The sequence below is a fragment of the Lissotriton helveticus genome, chromosome 5_1 (genome assembly GCF_964261635.1).
Source record: "Lissotriton helveticus chromosome 5_1, aLisHel1.1, whole genome shotgun sequence".
In the NCBI taxonomy this organism is placed as follows: Eukaryota; Metazoa; Chordata; class Amphibia; order Caudata; family Salamandridae; genus Lissotriton; species Lissotriton helveticus.
Window position 1 is genome coordinate 1,457,839,953 of NC_136065.1, and position 21,728 is coordinate 1,457,861,680.

General features: G+C 44.3%; 1 protein-coding gene across 3 annotated transcripts in view; it reads left to right on the forward strand.

Moving 5' to 3' along the window:
• Window positions 1-21,728, forward strand: part of DDX20 (DEAD-box helicase 20) — a 290,477-nt gene that overhangs the window by 189,579 nt on the left and 79,170 nt on the right. For all 3 annotated transcript variants that reach the window (XM_078644460.1, XM_078644461.1, XM_078644462.1), the window contains exon 7: window positions 14,311-14,369. In XM_078644460.1, coding sequence (XP_078500586.1) covers window positions 14,311-14,369 — 59 coding nt within the window. The remainder of the gene's footprint in view (window positions 1-14,310; window positions 14,370-21,728) is intronic.

Genomic DNA, 21,728 nt, shown 5'->3' on the forward strand with positions numbered 1-21,728 from the left:
GTGGTCTACAGCAGTGCTAGCTTGTTGTCAGACCCTGAAAGGCTGTAACCTGGATTACAGGGGGGTACCCGAAGGGAGCCCCCCAGTAAATGTATCATACTTCCAACACAGGAATCGGTGTTGGGGTATGATTTCAACGTTTTTGATACCAAACATGACCGGTTCGTTGCAGCCACTGTTTAGTTAGACATCTTGTAATGACTGATGATATATATATATATATATATATATAACATATATATATTAAAACAGATGATCGTACTTAGAAGGCCTGGAGAATCGACTCCGGGGTTTGCAGGGGTGTCCAGCTCATGTACTTATTACCAAGCTCCCTGCCTTCTGGAATGAAAGGCCTGCCAGAGGTTTGACTTATAGGCTTTAAGTGTAGTGACCTCAAATTTAAGAAAACTCACACAGGCTGCAACGGCAAGGCTGTAGTCACAGTTTGAGTGGTCTCTGATGGTTGGCACAGTACATACTGTAGACTCATGGGGTTCCTATGCCCCGGGTTCCTTAGTACTACATACTAGGGACTTACAAGGGTACACAAGTAGACAATTGTGGATGTACACCAGTACTTACCATGGTCAATTTAGGGAGGAAACACGGTGACTCTGGTCCTGATTAGCAGGATCACAGTCAAACGAGTCAAAAGAACATACTGACGCCAGCAAAAAGAGAGGATAACCATAAAAAATGACCCTACTTTCCTATAGGCCTGATTTAGATCTTGGTGAATGGATTAAAGGCCTTTCTGGGTGGCAGAGGACTTAACCTGTTTACCTTGCCTTTGACTGCCTGTCAAATTTAGAGTTTACTGCCAAGCCTGCAGTAAACTCCATTGACTTGTGTGAACCGATTTTACAGCAGTTCATATAAACTCATTCAAAAGTTTTGTTTGGGTCAGCTAGTGGTGATGTATGTTTACACCAAACGTTTTTTTTTGTGTCATATAAATTTCCAAGCTGGAGTTTGTGCTAGGAAAAATAAGTAAAGGCTCTAAAACCATTGGAGTTTTCTACTTTGGTGTCGGGGGGACTTTTTCATTTTTACTGTGCCTCACTGCCAAGATATTCCCTGTGGGGACAGACAGTAAAAATAAAAACAAAAAAACCCTTCCAGCAGTCTTGTCTTTTTTTTTTTTAAATATTTTTATTGATCTGAAAATCAGGGCAAAATTACATTAATCAAATAGTCATTACTGGCTGCAGTCACATCAATATAGTAAGGCAATGCTACACATTGTCATGTCCACAGATTAAAAAAAAATAATAATAAATTACAACATATGACCTCCTTCCCCGATCTCCCTTGACCATACCGCCCCATTACAGGGAAATACCCTCTGTTTCAATTTCTGGTGGGTCACAAATGCATCCCCTAAATCTGTTCCATGCCCCCCACACCTTTTCCCATTTCCGAGGACACCCATGATGGATAAAAACGCGTTTTCTGCCACCATTGCCTCGTCCATATCCCTGCACCATTTTTGGAGCATAGGCAGTACTTCCTACCCCCATAGCATAGCAATGTTGCGTTTTGCCATCGTCCTACCTAACATAGCCCAGTCTTGTTCTTGGTGATTGAGGTCATTTGGTTCCCATACATTCAGCAGGCAGTGTCTTGGTTCCGGCAGGATCGAGATTTCTATTGTCTGGGTGATGGTGCGCATTACTTTGGCCCAATACGCCGCAATGTGTGGACAGTCCCAGATCGTATGGTAAAATGTACCCTCCTCCCCACATTTGCGTAAGCAGTATTGGTGTTGGGCTGTTCCAATTACATAGAGTGTTGTTCTAGTGTGGTATGTGTGATGCAACACCTTGAGTTGGACCAGTCGGAGCCTAGAGGGTATGGCCATTTCACGTGGCGATGACAGGCTTCCTGCCATTCTGACTCGTCAAAGTTGCCCACATCCCGGGACCAGGTCTGTCTCAGCTTGGATGTTGGGTCTAGTAAATTGTTGACTAACTTGTGGTATGTAAAGGACATCGCTCTACTTGTCATGTGTTCCGGAGTTTATCCTCCAATGGCGTGGCCTCCGGTAAGGAAGTGCCCGGTGTTATAACTGCCTGAAGTGCGTGTCGGATTTGAAGATATCTAAACTTTTCTGTCTGCCCCATGCCGTATTGAGCTTGCAAATGTCTAAACTCGACCACTGCTCCCTTTTTCCAAAGATCACCCGCTACGGAAATAAACATATTGTCCCAATTTTGGAACTCCTTACTATTGCGAAGGCAGCACAACTCTTGCGTGTCCCACATCGGTGTCATTTGTGTGATAGTGCCTACGCATTTTAAGCGGGCCTGCGCTTGGTACCCCGTAATAAAATGGAAACTTTGGCCACTATGGCTTTGAAATAAGCCTGCGGGACTAGAAACGGTGTGTTTTTGAGGACATATAAAAAACGTGGGAGTGTCATCATTTTGTAGAGCGCTGCCCTACCTAGCAGTGTGAGGGGAAGGTTACGCCACACCACCACATCGCGCTTGAAGCGGTCTACTTGTGGCTTTAGATTCTTCACAAAGAACTCGTTGGGGTCAGGTGTTGCGTAAATGCCCAGATATTTAAAGGCCTCGTCCGTAATCCGCAGGCAGCAGCGGCGGCAGACCGACTAGTACATAAAGGACGGACTTGGACCAATTAATAGTATACCCTGACACCCTACCAAATTTCTCGCACACGTTCAGGAGCACCAGGATGGATTTTCTGGGGAAGATGAAATATAACAATACGTCAACTGCATACAATGAGATGCGATCTTCCCAAGTGGCCGTCCACGTCCACCGAAGCCCACGAATGGAGGGCTCCCACATAATCCACGCCGCCAGCGGCTCCAGAACCAGCGCAAACAACAAGGGGGATAGTGGGCATCCCTGCCGTGTTCCTCGAGATAGCGGGAAGTCCATTGAGATGTGCCCATTCTCTGCCACATGTGCCAAGGGATTATTATATAACCGACAAATCCAGGCACAGAACTTCGGTCCGAAGCCCAAGTGCTGCAATGCAGCGAATAAATATGGCCATTCCACCGTATCAAACGCCATACTGGCGTCGAGCGAGAGAATGACTGCGGACTCCTGAATGTAAGACCTCCGAGCTAATACCGCCAACAGTCTTTTCTGAATAGAGGGGATGGTCGGACTGCTTACCTCCAATGGCCCTTATTCCTTCGAGCCATCAGAGAAAAGTTTTTACTGACAGAGTAAATTTTACTCCATCTGCGCATACCTGGTTTTTGGCCTGACTCATAATAGGGCTAGCAGACCGGGTACCCATCACTACTGTGCTGTAGTACCCTGTCTGCAAACTCTCTACGTTTAGCATGAAGTTTGAAGTTGCCTGCGCTTTAAGAGAGGAAATCTGTACATGTAGTTTGGGTGATAAGGAAGTACATGTGACTGCTATTAAGTACGCAATAAATTTTGAAAAAGCAGCGCTCCTATTTTCTTTTTTGGCACTTCGCTTACTTGAACAGTTGCACTGGAAGAGCTGCATTAATGTGCTGTCTGTTTTGGATCTGAATATTTGGCTACCCCACCTTCATTTTAAATTAAAAGCGCACACCAGCTCCTGGGCCTTTCAAAAATGACCCATTTCCATCTGCTTCCCAATTAGTCACTGGATCCTGTTTTCTGCCTTTTGGCTGCTTCTCCCGTCACGGCTCTTGATACTCAGAGGGCAAGAGATTATTACGGGTTCTCACAATGCAGCCATGGTTGGCCGGTTGGCAGAGGCAAAGCATCAGCTGTGATCTGAAATCAAATTAGCACCTCATCCACCAGGGATGCAGCCAAGCCCTAGTGACGCATGTATGTGCCAAAGCTGAATTGGACCAGTATTGAATCAAAATAAGTCGATACAATATTGACATATCGGAAAAGCCACGTTTGATATCAAATAGTTACTCACCACATTCAGTTTGCATTTAATCTGTCTCAGTTTAATACCATGCACGCCCTTGTCGCTAGCTTTTGTCATACGTGTGCTTCTTTTTCTTTTCAAGGAAAAAGTGTTCACTTTCTGCAAATGTCTTTAGTTTAGCCTTATTAACGTTTGCAACTCTAATACTACACAGATCTGTTGGAACACTTGCAATGTGAGCAGCTGTAGCACCGAACTTATCTGTCATAAACATATGACCAAATGCTGGGATCATTTCCAAAGGAGTAAGTAGAATTCCGAAAAAACTGCTTGCGGAGCAAGGGAAGCCCAAACCATGTAACCAGAGGGAATATGGAGATGGGATGACACTGATGACTTTCTTGCATATTGTATGCAGTGTTTATATAAGAAGTTAAGATGCATCCCGTAAAGGAGGTCAGCTGTCTAGGTGTGCCTATGCTTCCCCAGATACAGACATTCTGACTATAACAGACATTATGTTGAAGTTAGGCTGTGCCGGACTAGTATTCTACTACTTAATGAAAGTAAGCAGAAGTGAATTATCTCAATATAAAATATTGTACAGGCAGGGACAAACATGGGCGTCTTTTGCAGAAATTATAGGTCTTTTTACTCTAAGAGTAAACTGTCAGTGCTTAATTTGTGAAAGAATGCGTGCTTGTGCCCAAAGCTCTGCTCAGAAGCACATGGCCGATGCTATGAAATGTTGACGCACTGAATACCAAGGCTGTGTAGTCTAGAATTCACCTCATGCCTCTTTAATCCACTACCATCCCCTCCCTGTGCCTTTATCTTAATCCCGCAGGTTCATTCTTGCCCCTTTTCTGACGGTTTTCAGTCTCTCTCATCTTTCAAGTTTGTGTTTTTCAAGTCTCGACTGGCGTACACTGCGCAGCAGTGTCGCGCAGCTCGAGAATTTTTGTTTTTCAGTACTGGGGTTGAACCCTCCTCTCTCTTCCATTGGCTAGCTCCATAAATGGAGGCTAGCATTTGGAAGAGAATGAAGTCAATCAGTCTTGGAGCAGATTCGTGGGCGTTTCTGTCTTTTTTTAAGCCCCGCCCCCTTTGTTTCGTCATTTAGAGGTGGGCCATTGTGGGTGTTTCCCCTTTTTTTTTTTTTTTTCCCAGGCCTGTTTTTCGTCAGTCTGTGCCAGCTCGGTCCCGATCCCGGTCCCCTCTGAAGCCTCTCCCGCCCAGCCTCGTAAAGCACCAGCCGCCCGCTCTCTTTCCTGGTAGTTTGTGTGTATAGACGTCGGTTGGTTAATAGCAGTGATGCGGGTTGATAGTGTTGGCCTTTATCAGTGCTTGCTGGCATTGGGCTGTTGGAGGTAATGGCAAAGTTGTAATAGGGGTGCCTCAAGGGTGGTCTTAAAGTGCTGGTAGCGTTGGCACACTGTGGCGGTGTTGTGGAATCATTGGAGTGCCAATGGCTTTGTTTTGAGACACGTTTGGGACCACCCTAGGCCCGGAAGGCGCCCGCCGCTTGCTCGCAGTCTCCTCCCTGTGCTCCCACGGGGGCGGCTCTGACAATGCTTGTTTTTATTGCCAATCTGACCGCTATCTAATAAATAGCCACGAACTCAGCGTAACATTGGCCTCCGACTCTTTCATGAGATTAGAGATTTTGAGCAATAAGAATAGGATAATCCACATTTATAATCTACTACTGTATTCTTAGAGATCAAAAATATTATACAGTGAAAGTAGCCTTTCAAATATGGCCACCAAGTCGGCCGGCTCACCTACTCATTAGTCCTTTCTCAGTGTCGAAGCTCCTTCATGCCAGAGAAACGTCGACTGCTCTTCCACCGCGGCACTTCCGGTGCGCTGACGTGGAGCAGCAGAAGCGGCCTGGGGGAGTGCTGCCTGCCGGTAGTCCGCAGGAAGAGAGGGGCGGATAGGTTCTTTGACGTCCCGGGCAATATTCTGTCAGCTCTGGGTCCAAGGGAACAGCTGAACCTGCGGGAGCCTCTGTTGATCGGAGAAGAGAGAAGATGCTTACCAAGTTTGAGACCAAGTCTGCCTGGGTGAAAGGTGTGTGAGGCCGAGGGACTTTTACAAGCTCCTGGGGGTGCAGCCGATGTTCATTCTATTGAAGCTCTGTGCTTCGTCACCTCTCCTGATCATACGGACGCAAGGTGGTAGTTTGTGTGTATAGACGTCGGTTGGTTAATAGCAGTGATGTGGGTTGATAGTGTTGGCCTTTATCGGTGCTTGCTGGCATTGGGCTGTTGGCGGTAATGGCAAAGTTGTAATAGGGGTGCCTCAAGGGTGGTCTTAAAGTGCTGGTAGCGTTGGCACACTGTGGCGGTGTTGTGGAATCATTGGAGTGCCAATAGCATTGTTTTGAGACACGTTTGGGAAATATTAGAGTACAATGTCATGAGTACTTTTATGTTTTTCCGTACTTTCGTAACCATCAGACTGAAGTATTCTTACTTGCCTTTTCGTATTGCTTTGCTAGGTATCCCCTTTCCAGTCTTTAACATGCTTCAAGTTATTGCCTGAAAATTAATGATTGGGTAATAAGGAACAGATCTAGACTGTTGCAAATTGGATTTGATTTGATTGCAAAAATGCTATAAAAAGGCGTTTGAACGGGTATATATATATATATATATATATATATATATATATATATATATATATATATATATATATATATATATATATATATATATATGAAATCCAACGCGTTGCCGGCGGCAGCCGTCAGCCAGCAAACAGGTACACAGACTCCTTAATAATTACCGCAAGCCAGACTTCATTCCGAAAAATTTATTTCCAACAAATGGTAATGGTGGTGCCAGTCATCAGACGCGTTTCGGACTTACGTCCTTGCTCACTATATATATATAGTAACTATTTGTGATGAATGAAACGGCACGCTTACAAATATTTGACTTGTACTATATAAAATAACACAATTACGTATTTTAAAATGGACTTATGCACACACATTATTTGCAGCATATGCCATATTCCTCCTCCCAACAATTGTAGATGTATTCATTGATTTAATTCTGTTTGCAATCTTGTGGATCATTGCTATAAACCACAGGATTCCAAAGAGTTTGTGAATGTCCATTGCTTAGTAAATAGGCATGCACCGCTGCCCTAAGTGCCCTAATGCATTTGAGACATTATTTTGGCCCTGAATGTGTGGAGGGACTTTGGACAGTCACTTTCTTGGGGCCACAGGCATTGCACACGCTGCCCTAGCAGTCCACCCACTCAAGCTTTCTTCCAAACTGTCCTTGTGCAGCTGGGGAGGGGTTCCGTTGCCATTGTTCCCGCACTTTTAACTGAGGAATCTTCAGGCGCCCCGACGTGCTGGCGTAGTAAGTAACAAGGCACACCAAGCAGCAGCCAGAAATGCACCACAACAGCAAGAATGCATAATAAGTGTGGAACTATGCTGCATTTGTGTTATTAATAATGCATGTTACACAATTCAATCTAGATTATAAATACAATTTGATGCCATTAATAATTCATAATCATTCAGCACCCTATTAATTATTTGCTCCTTTGCTGTACATGACTTTTCATTCCTCTGCATTTGTCAATGTGAATTAATACTGTAATTTTCAAAAATCAAGGGTTTCTAACTTGATTGTTCCTGAAACATTGCTTAATATTCATGAGTGTTTGAATGTAGCTGTTGCGCATTTGGAAACAGTGATTAGACGGTCCCGCCTGTCACTGCAGCGCCGGCATTGGATGGAATAGACCTTATGAACAGCAGCTTTAAAAAATAGAGGTGGGCAGATGGGCAAATTCATAGAGAACCAAGCCAGTATAGAGCCAGAGCTGTGTGTGTGGGGGGCTCTGCGTGTGTGTGTGGGGGGCTCTGTGTGTGTGTATGTGTGGGGCTCTGTGTGTGTGTGTGTGGGGGGGGTCTGTCTGTGTGTTTGTGTGTGTGGCATTTGCGGGAGATTAAGTTGTTTGCATTGTAAATGACAATGCCATTTATTTATCTGTTTTCAAAACCAACACATAAATAAACATTTTGTCATTTACAATGCCAATAGCTCTAACTTTTGCGAAGGCGAGACCGTTGCATTGTAAATGCTTGTTTCCCCTTCTTGCTCACTGTAAATCCCTGATGCTGAAACAAAACTGCCGGTCCCCAAAATGAGTCCCGGTGGGTCCAAGCAGCATCCACTGACTCAAATTAAGCACTGCATACTGTGCACGCTTGTTTCATTAGCTGATGGAGTGGCCACAAATCCTGGTTTTCGTGTTGCTTCCACAGAATGGCCAGGGAGGAGACTTGCGGTTCCATTCTGTTCAATACCGTGGGCTGAAGCTCAGTCTCTGTGGTTTGGCACCACACAGCCTTCTGTCTTTGCAAAAACGGATCCCCTTTCTTCCAGTTTGTGCTAGATTTGTACATCTGGTTGGCTTGGTGCAGGCTAACAAGGCTTTCTAATATGCTTCAAATGTAGTTTGTGTGAAATTTACGAAGGCCGCCATAGTCTTCACTGCTTTGTTCAACCCGATGTCATATGAGTATATGATTGGAGAAGGAATACTGCTCAGACCATGAGGCAGGATTCTTCTCAGCAAGTGAGTAGAAAATACAGACATTTGAAAGAATTCACTGTGGTTAGGCTTAAGTTCATACCGTGAATTCAAAATTTGTCTGTCCATTTTTTGTCCTCTATTATATATAAAAATAAACAGGCTCTAACAAGATAAAATGTATTTAAAAGACGCTAGAAATCACTAGGATTTGGCGTCCACTTAATTGGGAATTCATTATATTTTGTAACTGAGACTCTTGCTAAATATCAATAAAACTATTTAAACCTCAAAACATAGATGTACATCTATACTGTGATTTGTTTTACGGTTTAATTCTGTTTTATTGTAGTTTGCTTTGTTCACACACACACTGTCATCCGTTTTAGAACGCTATGTTTTATTCCAAGTATATTTCTTTATTTATTCTAAACTGAACGCCTCAATGATACAAATTACGGGTGCCATGACAACTGGGATCTGGGTCTAATGATGTCTGATTAATCATTGTGAATCTTGCACCTGGGGATTGTTACCCCTTTTGTTCTCTATGAATTGTGTTTACTCCCAGAAATGCACGTTTGGTTATGAAGATGCAATTTCTACTTTGTGTATTCAGCCTACTGAACAGGGTTATTTTATACCTAATTTGTACCCTGATAGTAGATTTTTTCTTGAACTGATGAATCAATTTGTTAATTTGAGTACACAAAAGTGGGTGTGGTATGGATATATATGGTTTTTAAGCGAATATAATTTTCTATGGTTTAAAAAAAAAAAAACTTTATGCAAAGAAAAAAAAAAGGAAACCAACTGCATTGTAAGCCCAGGGGCATTCCCACAGCAGGTGCATGATATTTTGCTGGAATGAGACTCTGCATTATTTATATCATATAAGAAATAGATAATTATAAAATGGCTACTTGAGTTAATGGATTTGCTGCTGAAAGTCTTCGTCAACTATTCGGATCCTCAGAGAGGCTATTCTGACTTTCTGAGGCTGATAGAATGAGTATCTTTGTGTTGGGTAACAAATAGCTCGTGACATTTTCAATCTTTCATGTTCCCAGGATCGCTATATATAGTATATGCCGCTTTTCATAAGCATGCTATTCAGTGCATTAGGACGACTCCAGCAGAGGTAGTGGAAATAACAACTGAAATTATGTTCAAAATTGTCTGACACCAGCATGGGGGGGGTCGGGGGTCTTGAATTGAGGAAGCAAAAGTAAAACTTCAGATCACATCTATGAATCTTTCCAGTCGGCGATGAAGCATCGCACATATAAACAGTCACCCTGTGAAGCCCACGCAGCACAAAAGCAAATCTGCCAGGGCTACTGCTAAGCCTTTCCGAATGCAAAGTACCCAGGCACCCTCAGAGCTCAACTGAAGGGTTTATTCATAGGCTTGCTTTTCAAGTTTAATATATGTGCACAAAATTTCATAGGATAGTAATTCATGACTCTCTCTCTCCTCTCTCCTCTCTCCTCCCCCCCCCCTCTCTCCTCCCCCTTTCCTCCCCGTCTCCTCCAATTGCTGCTAATAAGCCATTCCACATGCCAAGCGGTCTAAATATGACATAAATCCAATAGGAAATAGAGAAAGTGGCACACCAGAGGAAACCACATGCATTTATTGGGCAAGCAACGCGTTTGGGCGAAAGCCTTTGTCACGCAAGTGAGCACACACCCCACTTCCCATAGAAATAGTATGCGTGAGGCCATAGACATCGACAAAATACTACAAATACAATCTCGACCAAATTGCGATCGTAATGAATTGAAAAACAGAATTTGCTGTACAATAAACTATCTCCATTCCATCAACATTGTTAATGAGTATCAATCAGTATTGCATCTTTTACGCATAATGACCACCGAAGTGAATGTAATGTAATACAATATTCCAAATACCTTCAATGTCATTCCTGAACATAATTAACAAAGATATCCAATCAAAAGATCACCTCGGTCACAAGTACTTATCATGTGCATAATTTGCCTAAAGTGCCCAAAGTGGAAAAAAAATAATAAACCCAAAATGAAGTGAAAATAAAACATATTGCAACTTAATTACTGCGCAATGGTAGTATTCCTGCTGCCTATTACATTGGTGGGTCAATACACGGACAAATGCCCCTAGTCTTCCATACTATCACATACATTGGAAAGTAAAGAATGGAGGATAAGTTAAGGTGTGTATGCGGAAAATATAATTGTACGTTGTGGCAAGTGCCCCTAATCTCCCATACTGTTATACATACTGTTATACGAATTGAAAGATATATAGACATACCTCTGAAATCATCAACTACAATCCTGTATTCCCCAAAATTGTGCCACTCAGTCACCCATATATCCACATGTCCCTCCCTTCCCGGGCCGATATCGGCCAGAGGACTCCATCCACGGGGGCACAACTTTTTCTTTTTAATTTTTTGTTGCATAAAAGCGAGGAAGGGGCTGAGTGGCCCCCTCCCGGGCAGATTTTGCCCTGGGGACCCCATCTCCCGGGGCCCGGCCCATAGTGTGGGTCTCTGGTCCTAACCAGGGCATCCACTTTGTTAGGTTGGCAGAGCTTCAAGCCCCTGTTGTCCCTGCCGGCTCCCCGCCTACTGAGGGGGCCGGCACTTCTTAGACACAGAGAGACTTGCTAACATGCAGCTCCCTCTCTGTGAAAGCAATTGTGCTCCGCTTTGAGCAAACAAGAGCAAAATGCTCTTGCTTGCTCAAAGCGGAGCACTGTTTGCTGTGGCTTGGCGGGAGTGGAAAAGCTTGCGCCAAGCGTTAGTAAACATCTATATATCCTGGGAGTGGGCACCCTGAAACATAGCTGGAGCTGGCCCTAAGGTTTGGCGGTCCCTAGGACGATCATTGGCTCCAGGAAGGGGACCCGGGGAGGTGACCTTCCCCGCGGCTCCAGGGGGTGCAGGAGGGCCCCCACATTTCTATGTTAATTGCCCCGGGGAAGTGGTGGTGCCAGTTTGCGGGGGGCCGCACGCCCCCCCCCACAGCTTTGTTATAGTTCATATAACCCCCCTCCCTCCATATCATTAAATATGCCCCCGGGACTTGCCCAACTGGGGGATTTTTTAAACCCAAAAGCAGGAACCAGCGCTTTAAAAAAATACATTAAAAAAAAAATCTTTTAACGGCAAATTAGCTTTTTTGTGTGGTGGGGTTAAAACCATGGCTTGGGGGTCAGGGTATTCGTACTACCCCCTTTTCTTTATTCTCACTTTTTTGGGGGGACTTTCTTGTTGAAGTGTTGGCAGCTGATCAGAGCTGTGCATTTCCCTGCATGAGCTTGTCTTTTTCGCAAAGGCTTTGTGACCACAGATTTCCCTATACTTTCAACTTAAAATTCTAAAAAACTGCTGAATGCATTTGCACCAAATAACAAAAAGCACAATCTGCATGATAACATCTACCTTTCGCCCCAAAAAATGTCTCAAACAACAAGTCTTACTATGACATTTGTTTTGAAAATTTTTGTGAAGATTTGTCAAATGATGCCAAAAATATTGGCAAGTGAAAAAACATATTCTATATCCCCTACTGGCGGTCGCCAGTAGGTAGTTAGAGTTAAGACCTAACTTCCAGAGAAAAAGCATTTTGTGACTTGGCTATAGCTTTGGCGTCTTTTGACTAATTTGCATGACATTTTCCAGAAAGGTGGGTCAGGGGTACTATTGTTATGGAAGGTTTGAGGGTGATCCGAGCAGTGGGGATCAAGTATTTGAGGTGCGAAATAAGGTTGCGTTTGTAATGCTAATATTCAATAGCAACCTTTAGCCACACCTACAGCTTGAATCGCTGAACGGACTTACACCAAATTTGGCAGGGAGGTAAATGTCGGTTCAAGGAAGTGTCTTTTGCTTATTTGGTGTAAGACTGTTTAGTAGTTGTTGAGAAATGAATAAATATATGTATATATATCTATCTCATTCTCTCTCTCTATCTCGGAACCCCAGAAGTGACAGACTGGCATAGTGCAATGGAGACCGATGAGCGAGTTTGAGTATGATCTGCAAGAATAGAGATATTCCAAACTAGGGCTTTCTTGAATACTATGTCAAGTAGGATCAGTGCCTCCCTCGAGATAGTGAAATGCACAGTTTCTGTACCATAGCTGCAGCGAGAAAAAAAACCAGACTGCAAGCCATGAAGAAGGTCATTGTCTTCGAGAAAGGCAGATAGCTCTGTATTGACTGCTTTTTCCAGAATTTTGGCAGGAAAACGCAGGAGAGAAATGGGCTGGTAATTAAGATGGACAGAATTGTCAGCTGAAGGTGTTTTTAGAGTTCAGGAATAACTAACTGAAGCTAGTCTCCTTATTTATTTGCCATAATAATTTGTAGCCTGAGGTACTTGACACCAGGAAAGGATATGTCGTCCACTCTGAGCTTTTTTCTCTGCTGTAGGATACAAATGAAGCCTAGATCATGTCCTGGGGACTTCCAGATAGTCAAGTGCTCTAGTGAAAGAACAGAGAGAAGACCAGAAAAAGCTAACATAACATAACATAAATTAAGCCTAGTGGGCATAGTTTTCCTGCTATAGAAGTACTTTTGTCTTTACAGTGTTCACTTAATCCACTAAGCCCTGATTGCTGCAAGTCAAATGGGTGTATAACCAACAAGGTATACTTGGGGATGGGAATCTTCTCATGCCTGCCCTTTGTGTAGTGAGTGAATGAGAAATGGACAGATAACGTTTATCATAAAATTCCTTCATTATCAGTTTTTTGTATTTTTATAGCAATACACTTCTTTTCTGTTACAAACAGCAGGATAACACCGACGTCAAGAGGTCAAGTGTTTTATAAGCCTCTGGATACGTTGATGCCCCACAACAGTGTTTTCCTTGTCCCCCTCTTAACCGCATGCGTGCGGCGGTAATTTTTGCGCTGTGCGGCTTTTTTTAAAATACCGCGCTACATGACGTGCTGAGCTCATCATGAGCATGCGAGCGGAGCAACTCATGACGAGCTCAGCTCGTCATGAGCATGGAAGGGGTTAAAGAGTCATATTAAACGAGTAGCTAGAAGTGTTACTAGGGCTGAGACTGCAGACCGAACAGGAAAGATTAACATGAATCCGTGATCATATGTGACATCAGTGCCTTCTATTGACACACAAGCAAAAGGAGAACATGTGACCTGTGCATATGCAAGGCCTTTGACTGAAGTAATAAATACTATTTATTTATTTTATTTATTCAAAGTTTTATATAGCGCGAACAGGATCCTTACAGATATCAGAGCGCTTCACAAAGACAGTGTAGGGGCAGTAGGAGTCAACAGAGATACTGGGAACAGTATAAAAGTCAATAACATGGTGATAACATGGGTAAAGCAACAATAACACGGTGACAATAACAATAAGATGGTAATAACATGGATAATAAAAAGCATACATAAAACCAATCCATATACAATCAGGTAGGGAAGTAATATAGGACAGTACAAGTCATTGATCCCAATACAGAGGTGTTCAGGTGGATCAGTAAACCAACGTGTATCATATCTTGGTCGATAGTAAGAGAGTAGCGTAGTAGTGCCACTCTACAGGTAAAGTGTAGTGCCAAGGGATAGGGTGAGCAGTGATACAATGCGGAATCTCTGAACCAACATCTATGGCGATCAGGAGATCTTGGCCAGAAGGATGGTTTTCACCTCTTTCTTGAAGAGTGCCGTGGAGGAGATCAGCCTGGTTTCAGGCGGGAGCGCATTCCAGATCCTGGGTGCCATACTGATGGAGTTATATCACTTATGAAACCAGATAGTATTCGTAGAGGTTGCTGTCGGCACTGTTTCAACAAAAAGCATCATCTTTAAAAATGTACATCTTTCATTTTTATTTCCTCCTTTTAGGGCTCAGCATCTGGCTGATATCCTTACCTCGAAAGGATTTCCTGCGGTGTGTATATCTGGTAAGGATGTTTTCAAGGCATTTGGGTAGTTTCATTTGTCAGTAGCCTTGTTTGAAAAGAGGTTTTGTATTCAAATTCTGTAATGTATAAAAATGCTGTAATGCTTGTGGTGTTTAGGTCTCATTACAGTGTTAATTGTCCATTCCACGTGTCTCCAACCAGTCATTCGCGAGCTACCAGTAGCTCACAGACACCTCAAGAGTAGATCATAGCAGTGAGTTCATATTTAAATAAGCATAGGGTCATATTTGCTTTTAAAGTTAAGGGAAGGCTGTGTTTATTTTACATTATGATCTTCAGGCTGCGACAGCAGGACCTGATATTAAGCAGTGCTGATATTAAGCTGTGCTGAAGTCAGATTTATGACCCAGGGCACAGAGGTGAAGAACTGAAGCACTGAGATATTTAAATCTTAAATAAAAGTCCTTGTCAACTCTATATTGGAGCATGAGAACAAAATGATGTTTCTGAATGCTTTTAAATGAGAGAAAATTAAAATGAAAATAACTTAATGATTAAAGTGGAAAAATATATTTCCATGAAACACTGACTCCATGCTTTCCTCCACCTTGTATTGAGCCAATTACGTTGTTAATATTTTATAAAGCATGTTTCTTCACTTTAAATTCCTCCTGTAATCCGCACAACTGTATTTTTTAAAAATAAATATGGCACAGTGTCTACCGGCTGCAGGGATCAAGATACCTGCTGTTTGATGCAACACTTTGAAATGAGAGGAGATTTAAATGATGAGTTTTACAAAATATATATAAAGTTAACATTAACTCTTCAGTCTAGTTTTCTCCCATTTCAAAGAGTGGCATTTACACACAGCAGGCATCTTGCTCACAGAGACTGGTAGACACGGTGTCCTATTTATAACTGAAAAGTACAGCTATTTTTTTAGGTGGGGAATATTTAAAGTGCAGAAAAATGTTCCATATTCTGAACATTTTAAGCAGAACATTTTTCTGCACTTTAAATTTCTCCCATTAAAAAACAAGCATTTACAATGCAACGGTCTCGCCTTTATGTTATGTTATATGATGTTCTATAGCGCACGGCTTCCCCAGCAAAGGGGCGTCCCGGCGCTTTCCAGAAAGGAAAGAGAGTAGGCCACAACAGATGGAACAGTGGTGATCACATAACGTAACCATTTAGCAGAAGAGATGGGTTTTTATGGCCTTTCTGAATGACAAAAGATCAGTTATTCCACAAATCTGAAGGGGTAGGGCATTCCAAAGCTTAGCTGCAAGGTACCGGAAGGAGCGACCTCCCATCCGGGCTTGCTTACTGCCAGATTCTGGCCCTCCGAGCGGAGAGTACGTTGGGCGTGTATGCGGTCAAGAGTGGGCATAACATGGGTGGAGAGGCGGTTTTCAGAATTCTGAATGCAAGGCATAGGGTCTTGAAGTGAATCCTCTTCTCCACGAGAGCCAGTGGAGCTTGGTGAGCGTACTTGCCACCGAGTGATGTCGGGGGAGACCTGTCAAGGCTCTCCCTGCTGTATTCTGAACTCGTTGCAGCCTTAATTTCTCTGCCTGGTTAGCCCCTAAGAGTATGGAATTCGCATAATCCAGCCGCGAAAGGATGGCAGACTGTACCACGAGCTGACGCGTCTGGGGATCGAAAAACTTTAGGATAGGCTTAAGGTTCCGGAGGATTCCAAAGCACGAGGCAGCAACTTTTTTAGTATGGTGAGTAAAGTTGAGAAAGGAGTCTATCCAAACTCCGAGATTTTGTCACCAGACTTTTAGGCTCAGGGAGCTTGCCAAGGGTCTCAGGCCACCATTTGTCTCCCCAAGCCGCCGCCCCTTTACCTACAAGCAAGACCTCGGTCTTGCCAGCGTTTAATTGTAGGTAGTTTGCTGTCATCCAGCTGGTTATGGCTGTAAGGCCCTGTTTGAAATTTTGCGCACTCAGTCCAGCTTCATCCCTCAGTGTCACCACTAACTGAGTATCGTCAGCGTACGATACTAACGATAGCCCCCATCCCTTGGCTACCTCAGCCAGTGGTAGGATGTATATGTTAAATAATGTTGGACTGAGTGCAGATCCCTGGGGCACTCCCTGTTTGATCGAATGTTCTTTAGAAAGGAATGGGGGAGTGGAGTCCCGGAATGACCTTCCAGACAGAAATGCCTTAAACCAGCCCAGGGCCTGCCCCGATATTCCTACCTCCTCTAGCGAAGTAACAACACCTCGTGTGAGACCGTATCGAAGGCAGCACTGAGATCTAGTAGTATCAGTGCTGCCGTCTTGCCGGAATCCATAATGGTCCGAAGGTGTTCCGTCACACTCAGGAGTGCCGTTTCGGTGCTGTGGCCCGCACGGAAGCCATGCTGGGATGCGTCCAGAGTGGTATTGGACGTAAGGAATTTCGTCAGAATGGTATTGACGTGGGACTCGGCCAGCTTAGCTGGCCAGGGAAGCAGCTAAATAGGCCGATAGTTCTCGGGCAGAGGGGGGTCTAACGTTCTTTTTTATATAATTGGGGAAAACCATGCCTGTTTCCATCTAGTGGGTATAATGGCAGTTGTAAGAGAGGAATTTATGATGTCTCGAAGGGGGTTGAGAACCGTCATGTCTGCTGCTCTAAATTGTGGTGGTTTTAGTGGGTCTGCAGGCGAGCCGGATTTGAGTTTTTCACAAAGTTTAAGAAAATCCTCTTGACTCAGCACAGGTATATTAGTGAGCTTGGGATTAGTCTTAGTGGCAGAGGCATCGAAACATAGAGTGGCTGGGAAGGAGTTATATATTTTCTGAATTTTATCGATGAAGAAAGATGCCAAGTTCTCACAATGCGTGGGAGAGGTGTGTGACTCCTCGACAGCTTTTTTTGCACTGAGATCTTTTAATATCTTAAAAATGGTTTTTGAGGGGTTCTGACTAATACCAATTTTGTTAGCATAGTATGCAGCTCGTCTTCTGCAGATGTTTCTGTGGTAGTTTTTTTGTACCTGGACATATTGAGCCTTAAGCGCGGAGTCATAAGTCTTTCTCCATTTTCGCTCAGCAACTTTACATTCTTTCCTGAGGGAAGTAAGCGCTACATTGTACCAAGGGCTAGATTCCTGGGAACGTGCCCTAATCCAGTCCGCCGGAATCAGTACATCCAGAGCCTGGTTGATCCAGTTACAGAAACCCTGATAACCCAGGTCAGGGTCTTCGCTAACTTTGGGGGGGTTAGTTTTAAGTAGTGCGTGAAATTCTTCAAGATCGAGTTTCCTCCAAGGGCGCTTCAGCACTCGTTGGATATACCTCATGTTGGGTACCACGCGAATGGATAATGTTATGATCACCAACAGGTGGTCCGTCCAGGTCATAGGAATTGGCGCTCCCACCGTCACTCCTACTAAGTTAGAAAAGATGGGATCTAGGAGATGTCCACCTCTGAGTGGGGCCACTAGCCAGCTGGCAGATTTGGAACGCGGCAAGGTCAGCTAGCAGGTTACTGATCTTTTTATCCGTGGTGAGATCAAAATGGATATTTAGATCTCCAAAGATAGAGAAGTTGGCTGTCCCTGTGACCAGCGAACAAACGGTATCAAGGAGGGCCTTAATGAAGCTGCTATCCTGCCCGGTGGTCTATATATCAAGATACCAGATAAAGTTAACTGTGGGTTTATCTTGATGTTATAGCGGGCGCATTCGCATCCTTCAATGTCGGGTTTGGTAAATAAGCAAGAGTATTGCGACTTAGCCATCATCGCTATACCTCCACCCCTCAATTGTCTATTTAGCGTGTAGGTGGAATATTCTATTGGGGTGGCTAAGTTGATAACAGAGTTCATGTCCTCTTGCAACCAAGTCTCCGCGAGGAATAGGATGTCTAATGAATAGTTTTTGACAAGGTCATAGACTTCCAAATTATGTTTTATCAGGGATCTTGCATTAAGCTGTGCTACCATAAGTTGTTGTTGGGGGCAGGTGGCCGTGAGGGACGGGAGTGTCCTGGGTCTGGGGAAGGTAAATCCACAGGAGCATTTAAATCTGCCTTTCCGATGGTTTAAGGAGACCTTGTTACATGAGGCAGCAGAGTTATTGAGGCTCACTAGGTCATCCCTGGTATAGGCAACAATATCCCCACCCATTGGACCAGAGTCCCCGGCGAGAGGTGACGTACAGGCGCGGACGGGCGCAGACTGGCTTGTCTTGGGCGCGTTTTGGCGTGCTGAGAGGGCGCCCGCTGCGCGTGTCCGGGCCCGTCTGACTGGTGCAGGATGCACAGCGGAAGTCTAGTCACTTCCGGTGTGCTCCTGTGTTTGTCTTCCCTCCACAACAATCTGAGCAGGTCAGTGGTGGACCAGGGAAGCGAGATACGTGAGTTAAAAATCGGCGTAACAAACCAAGTTTAAAATTAAGTTGCCACACTGCTAGGTCACGCAAAGGATTCAGTAAAGCGCTGCGCGCCTCTCCTTACTTTCAATCAGCTAGGGAGTGCGTGCTCTGCTGCTGCTTTATAGTGCCGGGCCCCTGACTGGTGCAGGATGCACAGCGGGAGTCTAGTCACTTCCGGTGTGCTCCTGTGTTCGTCTTCCCTCCACAACAATCTAAGCAGGTCAGTGGTGGACCGGGGAAGCGAGATACGTGAATTAATTAAAAATCGGCGTAACAAACAAAGTTTAAAATTAAGTTGCCACACTGCTAGGTCACACAAAGGATTCAATAAAGTGATGCCAAAGTTAGAGCTATTGGCATTGTAAATGACAACATTTTTATGTATATGTTGGTTTTGAAAACAGATAAATAAATGGCATTGTCATTTACAATGTCAATAGCTTCCTATTGCATTTGCACCCACACACACACACACCCACACACACAGAGACTCACACACACACACAGAGCCCCCCCCCCACACAGAGCTACACACAGACCCACACAGAGGGACGGTTGCTGCACTAAGCGCAGCCAGGGAGCAGGAGGGCAAGCACAGCCAGGGGGCAGGAGAGCAAGCACAGCCAGGGGGCAGGAGAGCAAGCACAGCCAGGGGGCAGGAGAGCAAGCACAGCCAGGGGGGAAAATGGCAAAAAGTCCAGTGGAAGACCACCCTAAGGATGCCAAGCCTAACAGTGTTCAATGTTTTGTTCCTTTTTCCCTGCAAACCTTCTTTTCAGCTTCTATGTTATCCCTTCGAGCTAAAAAAAAAAATGAAATAACTAGGACTGTACTTATTCCGATAGTTCATATATTTTGACATGGTGTGACTACATGTTCCTCTCCCACCTGGAAGTATTTGTTACCCTAGATTTCGTAACCTGCTGCATGCTGCAGAAACTGTTGCAGAGAATCTGGCGATTAGGAGAGTAGAGTCTGCCCCCATTTACAGAGAGTTGTTCAGAGGAATTGCAGACAGAGCAGAGGGAGGATATATTAGGAGACATGCCGCAAAATGAGGCCTTAAACCGGCGTTGGAAGAGGTAGTGAAGGATCGCTAACCTACCCTCTGCCAAGGCTTCCTTGAAGTCATTCATAACAGACCGCCACACATTGTGAGATTTGGTCCCTTAGAATATATCCCTTGTGCTTGGAGTGAAAGGTGTTTTGTGTTCTTATGCCAGCATTCTTCGAACAAGGCAACACAGTGGAATTGGTGGTGAAAACGTTCTGGTCCTTTTTTAGGTCTGCTCTCGTGCAACACAAAGACCCTAACTAGGATTATAGAGAATAATTCTTGTTACTGCGCATATTAGAATTCTGAGCTTTATAGAAAATGCTACACTGCATGCAATTTTCCCAGGGTAAACTGCAGCGGCCCAAAGCTGCCTACTTTTCGCAAGAGGCAAATTCCTATACATTCAGAACTTTGGGTGAAGCACATCAATTCTGCATGTAATTCTCAGTTTTTCTAGGTAATAGGAGGAATTTAGTGCATTCGGTAATTACCTCACCCTGTGGTAAGTGTATTTACCTGGAGAGGTACTTATCCTACAATGCTAAATGCGGCCTGATCATTTTAAAATGTATATAGACAGTTCCATTAACTAAGATCGAGCCATGAGAGCTTGTAGATTATAGGCTGGAGAGGTGCCCCCTGTTTGAATCCCGCCCTCCTCCAACACACATGGATTTTTACACGGGTCAATATTCAAAACACAACAAACAAAAACATTAACAGAAAAATAAATCACGATAAAAAAAATCTGTAACAAATCTTTCTACACCTTATTAAACCCAGTAGCTTACCTGTTAATTAAATTGACTTCTTATAACAGCAGCTAACTATCACTGCTTTGCAAAACTTAAAGATACCTTTCCGCGTTTTCAGCTGACCCTTTCTAAAAACCGGGACATGAGCTTAATTTCTTGAAATTTGCCGGGACAGCTCGTGAAAAAACCTGGACTGTCCGGGCAAAACGGGGATGCCTGGTCACCCTAAATCCAGGGTGGGTGGGGCGGGGGAGTGGGAGGGTGTACATTGTATGTCTTAAGGTGCTTCCTTTCTAGTTTTGCGCTCTCCCCGTCCCCTGGTATCACAAGGGTAAATGTGGGTGTTAATCAGCCTCCATTTGTTGCCCTATTGACTTTGGGCGTTTCATTTGACCACACTCGATCGATCACATAGCCGCTGCAACACCTGTTGAGGCCCGCGCTCCTTTTGAACACACTCGGATGTCTATCAACGGGTGTACACATTCCATTCTAAACATGTTTTTGGTTGAGAATACAGGAATTTTATATGAAGAGAGAGAGAGAAACGGCAGACGGCCTGAGGCATACTGTTGGTTGTGACCTAAGCCCACCTGTGCCTTCCAATAAACACTTCCTCTCCGTGTTCTCCTCCCTGTGTGGCCAAGTGTGGGCAGCAGACCCAAAACCTTTACAATAGTCCAATCTGCAAGCGTCAGCTCTTTTACATTGTTTTGATTCTAAAATCGGAAGTAGTATGAAAACACATACCCCTGGTTCCTAAATGTGTGAGAGAGATAGCTCTCTGTTGAATGCCCAGGCTGTGGATGTAAAAAGAGTCGGGTTACAGTAAGGTTACACCCCTCGCCAGCGCATTTACATACAAATCAGCCGATGCTTCAATTATACGAGTGGTCAGTCCGGCTGGAAGCTGTCCGGGGACGTTTTTAATCCCGTCACAAGAAGCTTTACGTGAGAGTGCGCGCGCCGAGCGTTGAGGTCCCCCTTCCCACAGAATTCCTGCTTGTGCTTTACTTTTGCTGCCTTGTGTCCTGTTTGAAAGCAACTTTGATCCCGACCGGGGCGGAATTCTGCGTGCCTCATGGAGCAAGCACATGGGAGCAAGTTGATGTCCGAGGGGAGCTCCGGCGATCTTGGGAAAGCGAGCATGAGCCGCACGGATTACTATGTTGGATTACCTCTGAGCTAAGCAGCCTGCGTATGACG